At 40.1% G+C, this 22,047-nt stretch overlaps 1 protein-coding gene across 1 annotated transcript; it reads right to left on the bottom strand.

Annotated features, from left to right (window-relative positions):
* Positions 1-3,164, bottom strand: LOC109623123 (zinc finger protein 568). The gene is made up of 5 exons (XM_020077606.3): positions 2,875-3,164; positions 1,559-2,816; positions 1,038-1,480; positions 869-976; positions 1-797 (listed from the first exon to the last, which is right to left on the bottom strand). The coding sequence occupies exons 1-5, from the start codon at positions 2,890-2,892 to the stop codon at positions 429-431; spliced, it is 2,196 nt and encodes a 731-aa protein (XP_019933165.3). The 5' UTR covers positions 2,893-3,164; the 3' UTR covers positions 1-428.
* Between the last annotated feature and the right edge of the window lie 18,883 nt (positions 3,165-22,047).

Genomic DNA, 22,047 nt, shown 5'->3' with positions numbered 1-22,047 from the left:
TTTTGTATGTTTCATACTTTAAGCAAGCGCTTCAGACGATATTATAAGTGTTAAACAGCTATACAATATTGTGTCACAATTTTAAATAATCTAACTAAATAAAATACACGATACATAGATGTCGCTTTAGAAGCAGTCGATTTACACAAAGCACGCATAACATGAATATGCAGGTCAGTACATAATCGAGTGCTTGTGACCGATTGCTATGCAGGGCCCATTCATAGACTAAGTAATCTCTTAAGATCACAAACTTTCACAATTTTGTCCTATTCTGAAACGTAGTTTATGAACAGTGCCGTGGCAAAAGCTAAACATGCATTTATAGATATAGATTGTTGGGTGTTGTAGACCTATAGAGAAACATGTTCGCATTCGAAATCGTTTGAATTTGATGTCCTAAAGCCGCAACCAACTCACTAACCTTATCAAGTGGGAAACTGCGTTTCCTCCGAGTGTGCAACCGGTGCGTTGATCACAGCCGGAATGGTGAACCCACCGGCATCGTGCACCACCGAGTCGGTGCTCTCGATCGGCAGGAAGCAATCCGACGAACTTTCCGGAGCGTTCTTGGACCGCTTGGACGAAACCGAATCGTGCGAATCCTCACTCTTGATCAGCCCGGCCTTGTGGTCACTTTTGTGCCGGGCCAAAAGTTCCGGGTTGACCGAGGTGAAGTTACACAGATCGCACTTCATCGTTTCGAACTCCTTCGGGTGGTTCAGCCTCATGTGAGCCTTGAGACCGCTGGCTTGAATGGTAAGCAGGCCGCAGAATTTGCACTCGTACCATTTGTCCTGAGGAAGGGGGAAAAGTCACAATTACTAGTGATGCACGGATTCAATCGTTTTTATGCCACTTGGTTTACCTTGGTATGACGCTTCTCGTGGTGTTTTAGTGCACTGGGATCCGCCGTCCTAAAAGGACATTCCTTGCATTCCAGCGGCTTCGCACCCGAATGTTGACGCATGTGAATCTACAAAATCCAAATTGTAAATGATCATCGTCCTCTCTTTTCACCATCTTATTTAACCCACCGTCAAGGTAACTTTCCGCGCCGACTTGTACCCGCAAACGCTGCAGATGAAGGGCTTGATCTTGTGGTGAACCGTTTTTATGTGTTTGGATAAAATTTTCGACGTCCCAAACATGTGACCGCAGATGTCGCACTTCCGCTCGGCATACCATGGCAACTTTTCCACTTTAGGTTTCGGTTTTCCTTCGCCGTCCACCTGGGGTTCCTCCTCGGCTTCATCGTCACCGTTACCCTCGTCGTTATCGCCTTCAGCTGCTTTAGCTTCGGGATCCTTGCCTGCTTCTTTAGCGGAAGCAGTTTTCAGCTTGGCACGTTGCAACTGTTGCTTCTTGTGCAGAGACTCGTGCACCAACAACTGCGATTGGGTTGCAAAAGATTTTCCACAAGACGTACAACTGTACGCCTTGACCGGGCGATGCGTTTGAAGGTGGCGGTAAACTTTCACTGAAAGTAATTTTAAAGAGTGAATATGCAACAATATTGAATTGCAAAAAGTCGAAGCACACAATCTACAAATCGTACCTGCAAACTCGAATCGCACGTCGCAAACCGGGCACTTGAGCATATTGACGTCGATCTGATGCTGTTTCCATAGATGCTGGCAGCACTCTCTCCAGCGGGGAAAATCCAACGCACACTGGTAGCACTTGAAGTTGTCTTTCTTTTCCTCCTTTGCGGTTCCACCGGTGGTTGCTGTCGCTCCTGGGCCAGGCACAGGACCACCCGGTCCAATCAGCGCCGGTTCCACGTTGTGACACTTCAGATGGATGTCCCGTTTGGCTCGGGTTTCGAACTTGTAGACACAACCTTTTTGGGGACATTTCAGCTTCAGTCCCGCAAGCAGTTTTAGCTTCAGGGTCTTTAGCGTCATTGGCTGGAGATACTCGTTCAGTTCGGCATCATCTCCTTCGGGTGGGTTCGCAGGCTGAGGTACTGTAGAGATTGGTACTACTGCACTTGAACTCACAACAGGTTGGGCTCCGGCCGAAGGAGGCTGACTTCCGGAGGAGGGTTTTGGCGTTTCATTATCACAGACTACTGACGGCGGAGCAGACGGACTGGTAACGGCTGCTGTCACAGGGATCGCTATTGCAGTTCCCGCTACTGTAGATTGAGGAACGACGGCCACAGAATTTTTATTCGATGGCAAGTTGTTCCCCTCAGTTTCTTCACCGGATGAACCAGACGAATCTCCACTCAATTGAAGCTTTTGCGAATCGACAAAGTCATCATCTAGCTTTCGTTTCACTCCAGAATTTACGGGAGCTGACGCCGAAGGTGCCTCCACTGGTTCCTTCGGTTTTGCTTCCTTGAACCCATGATCCTTGATCATATGCTCTTTCACTTCATCTCGTGTCTCGAAGCACCGAGCGCAAATCCCGCAAACGAATTTTTCGCAAGCATTCGGTAAAGCACGAGCTTCCTCCTGGGACATCTGCTTGTAGGATATCCGGTTTCGACCAAAGTGCATAATGAAATGTTTTATGAAATCTTCCGCCGTCGTAGTGTAAGTCGGGCAAAACTTGCACTTGAATCGAGCTCCATCGAGAAGATTCCGCACCTGACCAGGAGCACTAGTGCCAACGGATACGGATGGCACTGTCAGTTGAATTTCCTCTCCCGAAATAGCGGCCAAATCAATAACCGTACTTGCTTCACTCGACTTCTCTGGCACCGGAGCAACAGCTTCTGGTGGCGACATTTTCGGTTCCGGCGGAGGCTCTCCTTCATCTTCCGACTCCTCCGGAGAGTAGCTTATCAGGTCATTTGGATCGAATGCCTATAGAAGAGCCTAATTTGAATGTGATTTCACAAGGTTTATTTCAAAATTAACTTACTGCAATTCCGGATTCCATCGCCGGTCGTCGGAAAAATTGCTCCACCCAAAATCAAAACAAGACGTAACACTTATCACTTTACATTGATGGGCAACATACTCCTTCGTTTGCGTAGAATCATTCTGATGAAAAGCACTTTAATGAAACCACATAAAACAGGTTAAAAACGTGCACTAATCTACAATATTTTTCGGTAATTAGTATGCAGAAAATAAGGAATAAAACTAGGTACTAGCGATATTTTTTTTTTCCTTCTGCCGTCGGCAAAGAGCTCACCCTGCACAAGCAACAAAAACAACAACAAAGGAAAGGGAGACATGCACCAAACTTTAATTTTCAGTGGAAGGGCTCACTTCCAGCTCAAAGTGCCAAGAATTGTAGAAAAGGTAAGAATACAGTAGACATTCGATAACTGCAACACACGTTTCAAGCGCTGTTTGCAGTTCAGAAGGAATTTTATGGCCTATCTTGATGCATGGGAAATTCCTTGCCTGAATCGCCAAAGAAACCGTTTTTCGTCGATCGTAGTACGCAGTTGCGAAGGAATGACAACTCAAATGGCAGTCACTGTGAAATGTTTCTGCCAGGAATCGGTCAAGAACTTTCTTGAGCTACAGTATTGTTCCGATTTTATCAGGCCCCTTTTAAAAAATTATTTTAAATATTCTACAACATCTATACGCATTTTAAACATTTTTATCGTTAGAAAACGATCCTTCAACATTCATCTTGAAGAAGAGGGGAAACGTTTGCTCTCAAATGTAACAGCAAATTAATGAAAAATGAAGGTCTGACGCGCGGAGGGCGTGATAAAATCGGAACATTACTGTATTCCTTTTGAACTCGAAACTGGGCTTCACTGAATAGCGAACGAAATTCAATAACTGCAATGACTGACAGATGTCAGCCACGAGGTTAGCCATGTTGGAATCCCAGCGCAGTTATTCGATCGACCGGACAAAACACACCCGTCCCGGGATTCGCGTGATAGAACGAAGCAAAAAAAGTTGGAGGGGTTGTATACTAGACACGACCGCAAGTCTGACGTTGAATAACGTCCGTTTATGCATTAGTTTCGATTATTGAATGCTGTATTAACATTGATAAAGACTGTGATGTGAAATTTTGGTTTGGTTTACTTTGATTGTAGACGGAAATTGATAGTGGATTTTATTATTTATCATTATTTTCGATCCGATCCATTCCTTATGAACTTTGCCGTTCGATTTGAATAGGTCGTAAATTTGCTGGGATTCCTATACAGATACGACCTATTCAAATCGAACGTCAGAACTAGTGTACTAGTCCAGCACTAGGTTTTCTTGGTTCACCATTTATGGGCAGCCCAGGTACTGGTAGTCGTAACTAGTTTCTCTTTCATTAAACTATGTTGTTGCTCTCAAAATACAGTGAGTCAATTTGCAGAATAATTTCAGCGGGCCAACTGTAGTTTGCTAAACCTTTGAATTTCTTTGGATGCTAACAGGTAATTATTTTGCGAAGAAAATTGATGCAGATTTCAAATCCTCTCGCACAATTTCTCTGCTTTTGCAGGTTTATATATAGAAATTTAGAATGGACGCGACAAAACTTGTACCGCGTAGTAGTTGGTTTTAAAATGTTTCCATAAACGAATTTTCAAAACCATTTAAAAATCTTTACCTATAACAGAATTGTCTTGGTAACCGTTCATTTTATAAGAATTTAAACAGATGCAATCCTACAGATCATTCAAAAATGCAAATCATTAAGCTTTTGCTAATTGGTGGACTGAAATTACCAATATGTATTTATATAACTAAGAATTTCTAGATATCATACAGTTTTCTTCTAGATTGTGTGGCAAAAATGGGCAAATGGGAACACAACACACATTGATATTTGGCTGGGAAATATAAAGGATTCTACAACAATCTACAATCAACAATCCGCTTGCAAAGTTTATGCTACGGTTTTAAGACTTAGTCGGTTTTGACATATTTGTGACCCGACGCGTCGTCTAAGAAAATTATTCGATTCACTCTTGTGAGGACTATTTTTGAAGCCCTTAGAAAGGCTGTTTAATTTTATTTGTTGTACAATAATCGTTCAATTGTTGCATGAGGTGAAAATCGGTAGCTATGCCAACCAAATCCAGAACGGCATCGGTGGCCCCGCATAGAAATTTATGGTTCATGGTATCACTCGTATCATAACATGTCCATTCGTGGAATAATTATGATAGATTCAATAATAATTTAATGAATGAATGATGGAAGTTCATGAAATGAGATCATACAGCACTTTTTAAATATCATAGTATAAATGATAATGATTCACGGTATGGTTTTCGAATAATTTTGAATAATTTGTTTTTGATTACCATCCTGGCCATAATTTTATTATGTTTCCAGTTCAAAACCGAATTAGCGACATATTTTCTTTTACTTCCGCTGCTTTTGCCTTGCGTTAAACACAATGTCGGAAGTGGGGCGCTGTATTGCACACCTGGTGCTCTATACAGCGCCCCACTTCCGACATAGTGTTTAACGCAAGGCAAAAGCAGCGGAAGTAAAAGAAAAAATGTCGCTAATTCGGTTTTGAACTGGAAACATAATATTGATACTTTTTACCTGGCATTAGGTCGTTATCAAAACGTAATTATGACAGCATGTGTGTACCTACCTTTTGATCCATGCCCGATCGGCACCACTCAGTAGAAATTATGGAAATATGTATTCCCAAACACCCAGCGCTTTGTTCCTGTTACGTTCTTGTAGGGAATATGTTGATATCTCATGTTGCAGGCGGTGCGGCAGCGGAACATACCATCACTGGGATCGAGGAAGAGTCGTTTCTTCGAAAATAATGTTTCCTTGCAAATCAGCTTCCGCCGTGATTCCTTCCATTCACGCAACTTCCATTGCCGTTCGACATCCAGACTCGCTTGCCACAAAGTTTGTCCATGTCCAAATGGCCTTCCGGTAATCATCCTCTTGACCTCACCTTAATATTATTTTCTTCGGAATGCTTCCTTAGAAAAACTTTACAACATTATCACCTTCGAAACACCCGCGAGCACTTACTGTGTATAGCGTAATCGGTAACAACGTGCGGCGAGAAACGGAGCAACCCCGGGATCCAGAGTTCAATCACCAACTACCGGAAAAAAAAAACATTGGTAACACAACGATTAACTCAACGGTAGCCCAATTTGACAGCAGCGACATATGCGCACAGGGGTGGACATTTTTTTAGTCGATAATGCAGAATTTGTGAAATATTTCAGTTTTGTTTTGATGATTCCATGTATCATATAGCGAATGATAAAGTGATTATTGCATGAATGATATCATAATTTTTTTGTTCGAGAAAAAAGGCGTTTTTGAATGGTAACGATACTTAACAACCCATTCGGTCTATCATAAAAAGTTCGAAAATTGTACCTGCTATCATCCATATGATTCACGCTATCATTGGCTTACAATCCATTGTATGATAACATGTATAATTAGAAAATCATAACCTGTATCAGCGCTGTATGATACAGTAGACGTTCGATAACTGCAACATGTTTACGTTTCACTTAGCGAACGAAAATTCGATAACTGCAACGCCTGACATTGTCAACAAACCATCAACTGACGTTAAATGAACGTGAACTTCATCCGTCTGTTCATTTGGGCTAACATGGCGCACCATTTTGACATTTGGCGGTGCGATAACTGCAAATTTGTTGCACTTACCGGACTTGCAGTTAAAAAGCATTGCAGTTAAATCGCTTGCACCGACCGAACGTCTACTGTACCGTTTTATTCGGGGCGTTGATTCCGATGGGGGTTTTGCGATGGCGATGCTGCGCAAACTCGGGGCAAAAGAAAGCCCTCGTTGTTGCCGCGCACCAGTTTGAACTGGCTGACTGCTCCTTTGGCGCCGCGTACAACGATACGAAGAAGAGCGTAACAGCCGACACTGCGCTCGGCTTGCCAAAGCGTACTGATGGAAAACGCAAACGGAGAAACTGGCTAGCTCTCCTTCGATGCGATTCCCACGAGGATTCAAGAAAGAATGATGGAAGATGAGAAGAAGCAGTTTGCTTTTATACGGCACAATCGCCTGGCTTCCCCTCTCGAATGTGATTGGTTAGATGTGAGGGGAGTAAAATTCAACGATGCCATACAAATTTATCTGCATTAATTTATTATAGCGGAGTATTAAAATATACTAAAATGATTATTATTAGCCATTGCCAAATCAGTAGGTAGGCTTAGGATTAACCAATATTATAATGTTTAGTAAGGAATGACAGTATATAGTACAAAAGTCCAGGGGGAATGGCACTTCCTTTGCAAACCGGAAAAATCCGCATTTATCCGTTGCTAACCGTCGTTAACCGCGTCTAACTGCTGCTCAAGCTAGCAGCGGTTAGCGACGGTTAGGAACGGATAAATACGGATTTTCCTGTTAGAAAAGGATATGTCATTCCCCTTGCAAAAGTCATGTATTTTCGACCAAAATTTCTAAAGATCACAGATATTTTAAATTCTAAAATTCTTATTGAAATTTGGCAACGCTGGTTAACAGTTTTCATTTCCAGTAAACCTGCTATTTTTCAAAGTTGTAGGAATTTCAAACAGATTTATGATGTGCGCATAAGTGTATGCTTTTGTTACCGTATCTTGAATTTAGAATAGATTCTACATCAAGCGGTTAAAATATTCCCAGTTGTTGCCATGCCCATCCGCTACCGCACTGGGAAAATGCGAATGAGCCACCGCCGCGGCTGCTTCTAGGTTGCTGGCGGTGCTCTCAAAGTAGGTTTCAAAATGTTTGCAGGAATTCGAATCAACTCTTACGTGGAATTTAAAATTGTAGCCCTAATAATGGCTGTTTAATTTTGATCTGAGAATTTTGATTTCACAAAACCAAACCGCGTTACTGCCGTGTCGTCGGCGCCCATCCGCTTCCGAACTGGGGAAATGATAAATTATTCCACCACCGCCGCTGCTGCTCGGTTGTCGTCGGTGCGTCCCGTCCCGCGTCCGTCCGTCTACCGCGGTCGACAGCGTTAGAATGTGCTGTGAGAAAAGAATGCTGAGCGAAAATGCAAACCGAGCTGTGCTCCTCCGTCTCTGATCTTCGAGCTGCCGCGCGCGAAGAGGCACCGACCACCGCGCTCGGCTTGCCAAAGAACACTAAATTATGAAAACGCAAACGGAGCAAACTGCACAGCTCTCTGCCGATGCGTTCCCCTCGAGGTGTTGATGAAGAATGAAGGAAGAGGGGAAGAAGAAATAGCTTTTATACTGCCAGGCGCTCGACGGAAAAGTGCAAAACTGTGCTCGAACGTGATTGGCTGGATAAAACATGGGTTCACTTTTCTCAAATTTTCAATAGTTTGTTGTTGAAAATCAATAGTAAGCTTAGATAGATTCGATGCGTAGATAAATTTGTGATCAATTCATGCAAAAATTTTAAAAATCCATCAAGAAATGACAGAGTTATTAGCGGTCAAAATCTAACCACTTTTCGTTACATGCTCAAATTTTCGGTTTTCTGAAGTTACACCCCTATATGTTGCCGAAGGGCGTTATTCAACGTCAAAATAAATTAAACGGACTATGCCTATTACTACGCCTATAGAGAAAATTGCAAAGCTAAACTTTATGTAGTTGGCGCCCTTATATTTTATAAGACTGTTGGAGCGCTATTTTTATGTGTGCGATTATAAACGCCATGTCGAGCTTTTTTACCTTTATGTTTGTGCAAACATAAAAATTATAATTTTTCTCGTTATAGTTAAAAATTATAGAAGTTCACTTATAAATGTTATCATTGGTTCTATCGCGAATTTGAACAGATTTGTAACGGTCGTAATAGTTCATTGCTCGAACTTCAACGGAACAACGTCGGGCAAAGATAAAGATATTTGAAGCTCTCGACGCTCAGGAATAAAAGTAAGTACGATAGAGATGATTTTTGCAATCGTATAACTGTGTATTTTACAGTGAATCGGAAATGTGGAGAAATAGAAGGGCTTCCAGCAGCCAACGGGAGATGCCAGCAACCCCGCCGACCAAAATCATCCCGATTTTCATCGCCAACCAAAATCCACCTTCGAGACCGCCGCCTTCGTCGTTCTTTGCTCACCGACCAGCAATTGGTCTCCGGTAGTGCAGCGCTTACAATAGTATTAATTCCAGCGGTCCAGAAGAAGCCGACGAATCTCCGGATGAAGCCTTAACGACACCGTTCACAGCTGTATCCGCCACCTCCTAATAACTCCGCCTGGAGATTCAGCTAATGGAACATTCCGTGTTGAACACTGTTCGATATTGTTTGCAATAAAAAGTAGATCCAACGAGCAAATACAAGTCGCCTAGTTTTATCTCTGGTTTTATTTAGCAATGAACTACCTGCATCGGCTTCCGACACTTTCCACCGCGAGAGGCGCTTCACATTTGTTTTAAACTCTATCGGAAACTAACGAAAACTATCAAAAGTTCAAATAAAATCCAATAGATGGTGACTCTGTAGCGTAAACAAGCTTACGGTGAATGCACCAAATTAGGGAAGTCGGTATTTCATAAATTTATGTTCATGATTAAGTTTTGAATGAAAATTTTAAAACACGTTTTAGCGCATTATTTTAAATTTACGTTGCATTTTTTTATAAAATTAAGGACATGTCATATTTTCTTTAAATTATGATAACTGTATATATAAAAATATTTAACATTATTCTAAAGTTGGTGCATTACGGTAAAGTTGCGGCAAGACCGTTTTGACCGATGGTTTTGACAGATGATTTTTAGCGGTGGAATCATTCTGCTCTTGGCCACAACAAAAACAAAACAAAAGTTCGCCGTTTAGTTGATGGATATGAAAGAAACGAAGGAAAATTTCTTTTTTTTAATTTAATATTGAAGATTGTGCGTTTAGATGAACGGAAAAGTAGTGCGAAAAAGTAAGTTACGCGTGTGAAAACTAGGTCTTTTAATAGAACGTTACCCGTTGAACCAATTTGTTAGCAGTCAGCTGCTCCGATCCAAAAGCTCCCGCAGGAATTCGAATTTGTGCATCCCAGTACATCGGATCATACGACTGAGCACGGACAAGTGATTAATCCGTTGGAAAAGCATCAGGAAGAAACAGATCTGAGGAGATATTGTCGATTGAGAAGTGGAATGTGTTGATGCCAGCGACCGAGCACCCGACGGGAGGATGGTCCCACCACTCAGAAAAAATAACCACTTTCAAGAGGAACATTCCAATGCTGAAAACGCCAGCTTTATTCAGGTCGATCAGCCCATGTTTGAACACGTAGCAGAGACCGGAATGACTCCCGGATATTGGACAGCAACTGCTGGGGCGCAAAGGAAAGTCATTACAAGAAGAAGCATCGAAAGCCGGAAGGTGCGGTAACCGTGACAATCGTCTCATACAAATGGAAACCCAAAATTTCACAGTTAAAGAGTGACTGAAGACGTATTTTTAAATAAATGTTTAAAACACAAATGTTATTTTTTTTATTACCGAAAGACTACCAGTTTTGATATGATTGTTAGGAGAAAGCATATGCGTCACCTCGAACTTGGGAGTATTAGGTGAGCCAGCTTTGGCAATTTGTTATTAAACGCAAAAATCACTCATTAACTACTTCAAAGTTTAAGAATATGCATCACCTCGGAACTTGGCAGAACTACATAGGTAAACCAGCGTTTGTTACTTGTAATTAAACGCAAGATCACTTAGGGGGGATTCTTTCACCCGGGCTTAAGCGTTACACCAGGTTTATATGGGTAAGCCTGGATTACCGCCGTTAAGCCGAGGTGAAGAAATCGGCCCTTAAGAACTACTACGAAGGTGTAGGGGAAAGAGAATTGTGCTCATTCTGCGAATGGAGTGACGTGAGAAAAGTCGGAGTCGTATATCGAGATGAGGAATCCACTCTCGAATGAAGTGACTCGCCGTGTAAATCAAATGGAGAGTCACCTCATTCGAGTCGAGATTTCTCACCTCGATATACGACTCCGACTTTTCTCACGTCACTCCATTCGCAGAATGAGCACAAATGTGTGACTTCGCAAATATGGAGAACTAGGTGAACCAGCTTTGATAATTTGTGATTGAACGCAAGAATTACTTATGAATTACTTCAAAGTGTTAGATTACAGAATATGCGTCACCTCGCAACTTTGGAAAACTTGGTGAACCAGTTTTTGTATTTTGTGATTGAACGTAAGAATCACTTATGAACTACTTCAAAGTTTGAGATTAAAGAATTTGCGTCACCTCGCAACTTTGGAGAACTTGGTGAACCAGTGATTGAACGCAAGAAACACTTATGAACTACTTCAAAGTTTGAGATTAAAGAATTTGCGTCACCTCGCAACTTTGGAGAACTTGGTGAACCAGTTTTTGTATTTTGTGATTGAACGCAAGAATCACTTATGAACTACTTCATAGTATTAGATTACAGCATATGCGTCACCTCGCAACTTTGGAGAACTTGGTGAACCAGTTTTGGTAATTTGTGATTAAACGCAAGAATCACTTATGAACTACTTCAAAGTGTTAGATTACAGAATATGCGTCACCTCGCAACTTTGGAAAACTTGGTGAACCAGTTTTTGTATTTTGTGATTGAACGCAAGAATCACTTATGAACTACTTCAAAGTTTGAGATTAAAGAATTTGCGTCACCTCGCAATCACTAATGAACTACTTCAAAGTGTTAGATTACAGAATATGCGTCACCTCGCAACTTTGGAAAACTTGGTGAACCAGTTTTTGTATTTTGTGATTGAACGCAAGAATCACTTATGAACTACTTCATAGTATTAGATTACAGCATATGCGTCACCTCGCAACTTTGGAGAACTTGGTGAACCAGTTTTGGTAATTTGTGATTGAACGCAAGAATCACTTATGAACTACTTCAAAGTGTTAGATTACAGAATATGCGTCACCTCGCAACTTTGGAAAACTTGGTGAACCAGTTTTTGTATTTTGTGATTGAACGCAAGAATCACTTATGAACTACTTCATAGTATTAGATTACAGCATATGCGTCACCTCGCAACTTTGGAGAACTTGGTGAACCAGTTTTGGTAATTTGTGATTGAACGCAAGAATCACTTATGAACTACTTCAAAGTGTTAGATTACAGAATATGCGTCACCTCGCAACTTTGGAAAACTTGGTGAACCAGTTTTTGTATTTTGTGATTGAACGCAAGAATCACTTATGGACTACTTCAAAGTTTGAGATTAAAGAATTTGCGTCACCTCGCTACTTTGGAGAACTTGGTGAACCAGTTTTGGTATTTTGTGATTAAACGCAAGAATCACTTATGAACTACTTCAAAGTGTTAGATTACAGAATATGCGTCACCTCGCAACTTTGGAAAACTTGGTGAACCAGGTTTTGTATTTTGTGATTGAACGCAAGAATCACTTATGAACTACTTCAAAGTTTGAGATTAAAGAATTTGCGTCACCTCGCAACTTTGGAGAACTTGGTGAACCAGTTTTTGTAATTTGTGATTGAACTCAAGAATCTCTTATGAACTACTTCAAAGTGTTAGATTACAGAATATGCGTCACCTCGCAACTTTGGAAAACTTGGTGAACTAGTTTTTGTGTTTTGTGATTGAACGCAAGAATCACTTATGAACTACTTCAAAGTTTGAGATTAAAAAATTTGCGTCACCTCGCAACTTTGGAGAACTTGGTGAACCAGTTTGAACCAGTGATTGAACGCAAGAAACACTTATGAACTACTTCAAAGTTTGAGATTAAAGATTTTGCGTCACCTCGCAACTTTGGAGAACTTGGTGAACCAGTTTTGGTAATTTGTGATTGAACGCAAGAATCACTTATGAACTACTTCAAAGTGTTAGATTACAGAATATGCGTCACCTCGCAACTTTGGAAAACTTGGTGAACCAGTTTTTGTATTTTGTGATTGAACGCAAGAATCACTTATGGACTACTTCAAAGTTTGAGATTAAAGAATTTGCGTCACCTCGCTACTTTGGAGAACTTGGTGAACCAGTTTTTGTATTTTGTGATTAAACGCAAGAATCACTTATGAACTACTTCATAGTATTAGATTACAGCATATGCGTCACCTCGCAACTTTGGAGAACTTGGTGAACCAGCTTTGGTAATTTGTGATTGAACTCAAGAATCTCTTATGAACTACTTCAAAGTGTTAGATTACAGAATATGCGTCACCTCGCAACTTTGGAAAACTTGGTGAACCAGTTTTTGTATTTTGTGATTGAACGCAAGAATCACTTATGGACTACTTCAAAGTTTGAGATTAAAGAATTTGCGTCACCTCGCTACTTTGGAGAACTGGGTGAACCAGTTTTTGTATTTTGTGATTAAACGCAAGAATCACTTATGAACTACTTCATAGTATTAGATTACAGCATATGCGTCACCTCGCAACTTTGGAGAACTTGGTGAACCAGTTTTTGTAATTTGTGATTGAACGCAAGAATCACTTATGAACTACTTCAAAGTGTTAGATTACAGAATATGCGTCACCTCGCAACTTTGGAAAACTTGGTGAACCAGTTTTTGTATTTTGTGATTGAACGCAAGAATCACTTATGGACTACTTCAAAGTTTGAGATTAAAGAATTTGCGTCACCTCGCTACTTTGGAGAACTTGGTGAACCAGTTTTTGTATTTTGTGATTGAACGCAAGAATCACTTATGAACTACTTCAAAGTTTGAGATTAAAGAATTTGCGTCACCTCGCAACTTTGGAGAACTTGGTGAACCAGTTTTGGTAATTTGTGATTAAACGCAAGAATCACTTATGAACTACTTCATAGTATTAGATTACAGCATATGCGTCACCTCGCAACTTTTGAGAACTTGGTGAACCAGTTTTTGTAATTTGTGATTGAACGCAAGAATCACTTATGAACTACTTCAAAGTGTTAGATTACAGAATATGCGTCACCTCGCAACTTTGGAAAACTTGGTGAACCAGTTTTTGTATTTTGTGATTGAACGCAAGAATCACTTATGGACTACTTCAAAGTTTGAGATTAAAGAATTTGCGTCACCTCGCTACTTTGGAGAACTTGGTGAACCAGTTTTTGTATTTTGTGATTAAACGCAAGAATCACTTATGAACTACTTCATAGTATTAGATTACAGCATATGCGTCACCTCGCAACTTTGGAGAACTTGGTGAACCAGTTTTTGTAATTTGTGATTGAACGCAAGAATCACTTATGAACTACTTCAAAGTGTTAGATTACAGAATATGCGTCACCTCGCAACTTTGGAAAACTTGGTGAACCAGTTTTTGTATTTTGTGATTGAACGCAAGAATCACTTATGGACTACTTCAAAGTTTGAGATTAAAGAATTTGCGTCACCTCGCTACTTTGGAGAACTTGGTGAACCAGTTTTTGTATTTTGTGATTGAACGCAAGAATCACTTATGAACTACTTCAAAGTTTGAGATTAAAGAATTTGCGTCACCTCGCAACTTTGGAGAACTTGGTGAACCAGTTTTGGTAATTTGTGATTAAACGCAAGAATCACTTATGAACTACTTCATAGTATTAGATTAGAGCATATGCGTCACCTCGCAACTTTTGAGAACTTGGTGAACCAGTTTTTGTAATTTGTGATTGAACGCAAGAATCACTTATGAACTACTTCAAAGTGTTAGATTACAGAATATGCGTCACCTCGCAACTTTGGAAAACTTGGTGAACCAGTTTTTGTATTTTGTGATTGAACGCAAGAATCACTTATGGACTACTTCAAAGTTTGAGATTAAAGAATTTGCGTCACCTCGCTACTTTGGAGAACTTGGTGAACCAGTTTTTGTATTTTGTGATTAAACGCAAGAATCACTTATGAACTACTTCATAGTATTAGATTACAGCATATGCGTCACCTCGCAACTTTGGAGAACTTGGTGAACCAGTTTTTGTAATTTGTGATTGAACGCAAGAATCACTTATGAACTACTTCAAAGTGTTAGATTACAGAATATGCGTCACCTCGCAACTTTGGAAAACTTGGTGAACCAGTTTTTGTATTTTGTGATTGAACGCAAGAATCACTTATGGACTACTTCAAAGTTTGAGATTAAAGAATTTGCGTCACCTCGCTACTTTGGAGAACCAGTTTTTGAATTTTGTGATTGAACGCAAGAATCACTTATGAACTACTTCAAAGTTTGAGATTAAAGAATTTTCGTCACCTCGCAACTTTGGAGAACTTGGTGAACCAGTTTTGGTAATTTGTGATTGAACGCAAGAATCACTTATGAACTACTTCATAGTATTAGATTACAGCATATGCGTCACCTCGCAACTTTGGAGAACTTGGTGAACCAGTTTTTGTAATTTGTGATTGAACGCAAGAATCACTTATGAACTACTTCAAAGTGTTAGATTACAGAATATGCGTCACCTCGCAGCTTTGGAAAACTTGGTGAACCAGTTTTTGTATTTTGTGATTGAACGCAAGAATCACTTATGAACTACTTCAAAGTTTGAGATTAAAGAATTTGCGTCACCTCGCAACTTTGGAGAACTTGGTGAACCAGTTTTTGTAATTTGTGATTGTACGCAAGAATCACTTATGAACTACTTCAAAGTGTTAGATTACAGAATATGCGTCACCTCGCAACTTTGGAAAACTTGGTGAACCAGTTTTTGTATTTTGTGATTGAACGCAAGAATCACTAATGAACTACTTCAAAGTTTGAGATTAAAGAATATGCGTCACCTCGCTACTTTGGAAAATTTGGTGAACCAGCTCTGGCGTCCCCTCGCAGCTTTTAAAATTATATTAAATGTAAGAGTTATTTGACAGTTCCAACTCAGGAGAATACAGTGTACCTACCCTCAGGTTTTCGGATTTTTTTATGGTGCCCCACCCCCCTAAGATTCTTTTTATTACTTATGAACAAATATGATAGTAAACTGAGAATATATCCGGACTCGTCCAATGTTATAGGTAGCCAGGATGAAGATGTCTGTGATTTTGTTTGCCATGTGGAATTGGTAACCGGAGTGATAAACAGCCATGATTGCCGGAGGGAACTGCAAGAAAAAAGAATAAATAAATAAATAAAAATAATTAAACCGTGAGAGAATTCTCAACTTTCAAACGGTTTTTTAGCCAGATAGAGTTTGCATTTAATTTGAATTATTTACAGTTTTAACGGTTAATTTAAGATTTCTTTTGTTCATCGTTCCCATAGTTTTTACTCCTGTTTGAAGACCGCTACCATTATCTTGTGAGTACTTGGCGAAACACAGCGAAGCTCTGAAAAACAAAAGCCTTGGAGGAACTCCAGGTGGAGACTCTAAATAAAATTCTGGATGAATCTCTGCCTAAAATCTCTGAAAGAATCTATAAAGGATGTCTTCCAAAAATCCCTGAAGGAGCTCCAAGAGGAATCCTTATATGAATTGCTGGAGAAATTCCTGAAAGAACTGCTGAAAAGAATCTCTGAATAAAATTCTAGAGGAATCCTTAAAAGAACTGCTGGATAAAAACCTGAAAGAACTCCTGCAGGAACCACAGAAGAAATTCCTGAGAAAACTTCTGAAGGAACAGTTAAAGGAATCCCTGAAGTAGCTCTTGGACAATGGACTACCCGCTTTGCGCGCAGCCACAGTTGATCAGCAGGAGTGAATCAATTTAATTTTGTATGGCGAAATGCATCTAAACTTGAATTACTTGAAATACAAAGCTTTTCCCGAAAAAATATTTGGTAGGCTTAATAGTGGTCACCATTGTGCACAACCACTACCAAATATTTTTTCGAATAATGTGTTCCACTTTGAAGAATTTGCCTTTAGATGGTATTCGCCATACAATATTTTTGCGATTTACTTTTAGCGATTTTTCGCGCATAGAAGCTAGCGCCACATTGGTCGATGCGGAGAGTAGGAAAACAGCCGATGTAGTCAATTCATTTCCCTAACTTCTGGAACATCCATGCAAGAGCTTCCTTAGCAATGAACGAACTCCTGGAGAATCACCAAATAATTTCCTTTTGGAGCTCTTGGAAGAATCCCAGATGGAATCCCTGAAGGAACGATTTCCTTGAAGAATTACTGGAAAACATCTAGAAAATTAGTTAATAACTGTGGAAGTGCTCATAGAACACTAAGCTGAGAAGCAGGCTTTGTCCCAGTGAGGACGTTACGCCAAGAAGAAGAAGAAGATCTCTGAAGAAATCTCTGAAATAATTTGAGAAGGAATTGCTGCAGGAATCCCTGAAAGAACTCCTGAAGGAATCTTTGAAAGAACTCCTGACGGAATCCTTGAAAGAAATCCTAAAGGAATTCCCAAAGGAGCTCCAGAATGAATCCATGAAAGAACTCCAGAAGGAATCTCGGAAAGAACTTCTGAAGGAATCCATGAAACAGCTTTTGGAGGAAACCCTGAAGGAACTTCTGAACTCCAGAAGGTTTCTGTGAAGCAACTCTTAAAGTAACTCCTAGAGGAATATTTGTGGGAACTTTTGGAGGAATCACTGAAAGAGCTCAGGAAGCAATCTCGGAAGGAGCACCTGGAAATACGATCCTAGATGGTATTCCTTAATGAATTCCTGAATGAGGTCTTGAAGGAATTCTTAAGAAAATTCTTAAAAGAAATTCTAAGGGAATTCCATGAAAGAAACCCAAAAGGAATCCCATAAAAAATTAAAAGCAACTCCTAAAGCAATCCCTGAATGAGCAGAAAAAATCTCTGAATGAACTCGTGAATGCCCTGATGGTGCTCTTGAAAGAATCCTAGAAGAATTATCGAAAGTACGATAAGGAGGAATCCCTGATGAAACTCCCGAAAAAAAAAATCACTGAAAAAAATCCTGGAGGAACCTTAGAAGGAATTCTTAGGGAATCCCTAAAGCAATTTCAGAAGGAATCCCTGAAGCAACTTCCGAAGCCGATCTATGAATAATCTTCAGAAGAAATCTCTGAAAGAACTCCTGAAAGAATATGTGAAAGTACTTCGAAAGGGATCCCTGAAAGCATTCTGAAGGATCTCCAGAAGCCCATATGAATAGGAAATCCAGCAAATATGGGACTGATATGAGATCATGGGCAGTTTACCCCCCAAACTACGTCACAAGTGTGCGCCTATAATATTTGAAGACATTCCTGGATGAATCCCAGAAGGATTCTCTGAAGCTAGTCCGGGAAGAATCCCGGATGGAACTCCTGTAGAAATGCCAGAATGATCTCGTGGATGAAAGCTTGAAGGAATTCCTAGGAAAATCCATAACGGAAGGAATCTCTGAAGTGATTTCTGAATATAATCCAGAGTGTAATCCTGCACACAATCTCTGAAGCACTCTTCGAAGGGTCCAGAGCGATTTTTGGTTCCCTGAAGAAACTCCTATTCGTGTAGGAACTGCACTAAGAATCTTCAAAGAAACTCCTGAAGAAATCACTGCAGAATCTTCTGAAGGAATGCCAGGAAGCAGTGATGCTTTTGAAGGATTTGCGTTCAGGTTCAGTTCAAAATTTGGAATGCGAGCGAGCTCCAATTAAACGCATTTTGAACGAATAGTAAAAATTACACCCGTAGAATGCCAGCATGGTATCCTGGTACCCGTGAAACTAAATTTAACCCTTTAGAGACGGTATTATCGTCTTTCTGAATGCAACCTCGCTGGTCTAGAACACGTTTGTAAATGTCAGTTTTCTCGGCTGGGCTAATGTGACCCATCCGTCCACAAGGGGTTAAATGGTCATATTCCGTTATTTTTTTAAATTTTAGCAATCCAAAACTCATTCAGACAAACATTTTCTTTTGAAAGAGTGAACCGGTCGAGGTTGGGTTAGTGTTTAGAAGAGTGGGTTTCGAGCAATCTGGATTTCGATGCAATATCTGAATGCCTGAGCCCATATAGTATACTGGAAGGATATGTGGCAGCAAATCTGAATTTTCCAGAACCAATGCAAAGGGGATCTGAACGAGGTGTCCTTGAGCAGCGAAAAGCTCAAACACTCAAGGTCTGCTTCATTCTTGTTCAGAAAATTAAACGCCTGTAGGGCCGATTTGTTCACCCTGGCTTAGCCTGGCTTACCGGTTAGGCAGAGATCAAGAAATCAACCTTTAGTTCATTATTTGCTCAAATGCAACACCGATAAAGCTCCTGGAAGAATCCCTGGTGGAGCAGGTATCAAATTGTATGACCTTCAATCGTCATATAAATATCATAGCTGATACGTGTATTAAATAAATTATTTGTTTGAAAGTCGTGGAAAAAATAGTGCACATAATTTGATCGGGTAGAGCTTTTAAATCGTGATTCATTTCTACTGATTGACCCATCTTGATTTCCCTCTCCCTCCACCTTTTACGTATTCCTACCTTGTTGCTGCGTTTAAGCACATGCTGCTTTCTGGCATTAGTACACAAGTGAGCGATACCTGGGCAATCTTTATCTCCACAACGCCCTCGGAAGTTTGTTCCGTATCGTCGAACCGTACATGGATCATCGCAATGGGCTCCAACGTAAAAACCAGTCAGGACCAATCAATTTGTACGTCAGAAACAGGCGGCTGGTTTCCTTTAAATGTTTTACCTATATTAGCGGCCAAAGGAATGCTTCCGGCAAGACCAGATTACATATTCTTCTTCGTCGATCTACAGAAAAAGACAAAAACATTGGAAAACCTATATTCGCATCATCAAAACATAAAGCGTAGCCATGGTTAATACAAACCTGATAGAGCTCCAGCAAGAGCCATTACCTTGCGGACGACGAAGATAATGTTCCCGGCGTTCCGGATCGTGCCGTTAATCACTTCCCCTCGATTTTTCCGTTCCTAGTTGCCACTGATGATGCCAAATTTGCTTTCGTTCTTTTTTTTGTTTTTTTTTCTGTTCATTTGACAGATGGGAAAGTAAACATGACTCCATGTATATCCATGCCATGTATGGGAAAGGGAAGAGCAACCAAAATCGAGGCAGGAGTTTTCGGTTGAAAAAATGTATGAGGATTTGAACATTTTTTCAAATATTTCAAATATTACAAAATGTTGGCAAAAAATATTTGGTACCACAGATAGCTTTTACTATGACCTATAACCTGTACCAAATATTTTTTCTCAAATATGTTTTATTATTGAATAAAAGTAGTTTTTATTATTTTCCTCATACATTTTCAAAGGTGAAAAACTCCTGCTCACTAGCGCCATCTGTTGCAATTTTCGTCGAAGCCGGTAATCCATTAAGAAATTGTCTAATCATAACACACAATTTAAATTTTATTTGAACACAGCTAATAAAAATCATTGGAACACGAGCTATAAGCGCTATAAACCTCACACATAAATTTTATTTATCCAGAAAAATAAATTTCATTCACTTTTGATAATAGATTTTATTTGAACCAAAACGTTTATTTTTTATGTTCTCAAACATAACTTTTATTAATAAAGGCTTATTGCAAAAATCTATGTAGTTTCACACATAAAAGATATACGGAAAATATCTTCAGTGTATTTACAAAAACGGATAAGTACGGACTAACGATACAATAACAAACATCTGTTTTTCAGCAATTATAAATACTTCGTCGGATTCTTTCACACACACTAGTTCGTCATTTCATAAGCATCTGTCATTCTCTCGTTATACTGACCAGGGGAGTGACAACTCTCTTCTCTAACGCATTCGACCAGGGGGCTGACACTACTCTACTTCAACAAGCCAGCCATCAATAGGCTCCTAAAGTCCTATCGGGATTCTTGTTTTAAACCATAATATATGGTTCAAGAGTACATATTTACTCATTTTTTGACGTTTTTATTAGCCATAGCTGAAAATATATAATCTTTATTTTTTTAGCCTTTTGTCTCGTCCCTCACTAAACACATACTTTGAGTGATTTTTATTCACCATGTATGTCAGATAGGAACATTTTTGAAATCCCAGTGCGAAAAATGTCGAGCTCAGTCACACAAGGTTGAGCTCAAATGTCAAAGTAGAACTATTTACCATTTTACTTATTTCGAATTTTCTCATTATTCCTTTGTTTTTCAAGTTCGAGTAAAGTACAATTCCGATTAGAATACCATGCTTGATCGTATTATTCAATATAAGCGAGATTTCGTCTTTTATTTTAGGACCCTATTGACGAAAAGCGAGAAATAAACATTAACATCATCCTACTGTTAATTTTGGCAATACCGTCTTACCCCTCTGGTTCGACACGTTTTAATACGACACTTTTTAATTCGTACCCCGCTTATACGACACATGTCGAATTAAAAAGTGTTCGAATGTCACAGCGATGTACACTGTAAATGCAAAACAGTTTGATATTGCACTTATACTCGCACCCACAGCAACTCCTCTTGCAGCCGCAAATTTCGGAAGTTCTGAGTTGGTGCTACTCAACACCCAAACCGCCTGGAGACCAACCGGAATGGACAAAGGATGGCAACAATCGTAGAAAGAACGAGCTTTTCATTCGCGCCACCGCAATATTTGATTATTTTATGTTTCATAACAAATCCGGAAATCAAAACAAAAACAAAAATAGAGTTGCCAAATTTCAATGACCATGGTGGTGTAGGGTGACCAGTTTGTCGAATTAAAAGTTTACCCCGGTTATACGACAACAGTCGGTGTCGTATTAGCGGGGTAATACGGTATGCCGCACATATTTGATGTTTGGTCAAGCGTTTGGTAGTGAGAACCTCGGGGAGAACTACAAATCAAGCGCTGTTTGCAGTTCAGAAGGAATTTTTCGGCCTATCTTGATGCATGGGAAATTACTTGCCTGAATCTCGGCCTGAATCGCCCGAGGCTCCGCCCACCGTTGGTTTGAGTAAAATCAAACTGGTTTGATTTTTGCCGACCAAACCGTCAACCGTCAAATCGGTTCGACGAACTGCCAAATCGGTTGACGAACCGCATCACACACGGTCAAACACAGCACCAACTCAACCACCAACCTGGGGGCGGAGTCAATGTTGGTCAAACCTTTTGAGTAGTGTGTAGGGTGCCTTATGCAGCAAAACCGGGAAAATATTTTTCATTTTAGGACCCTAGGGGTCGCTCAAATATGACGTCCATCATTTAGGGGGGAGGGGGGTCTGAGAAAGTGTGACACGCCATGTATAAGGTATACAAAAAAGCGTGACAGTGGGGGGAGGGGGGGTTTGAAAAT

This window comes from Aedes albopictus, chromosome 2 (genome assembly GCF_035046485.1).
Source record: "Aedes albopictus strain Foshan chromosome 2, AalbF5, whole genome shotgun sequence".
NCBI lineage: Eukaryota > Metazoa > Arthropoda > Insecta > Diptera > Culicidae > Aedes > Aedes albopictus.
This window is presented reverse-complemented; position numbering and strand designations above follow the sequence as displayed.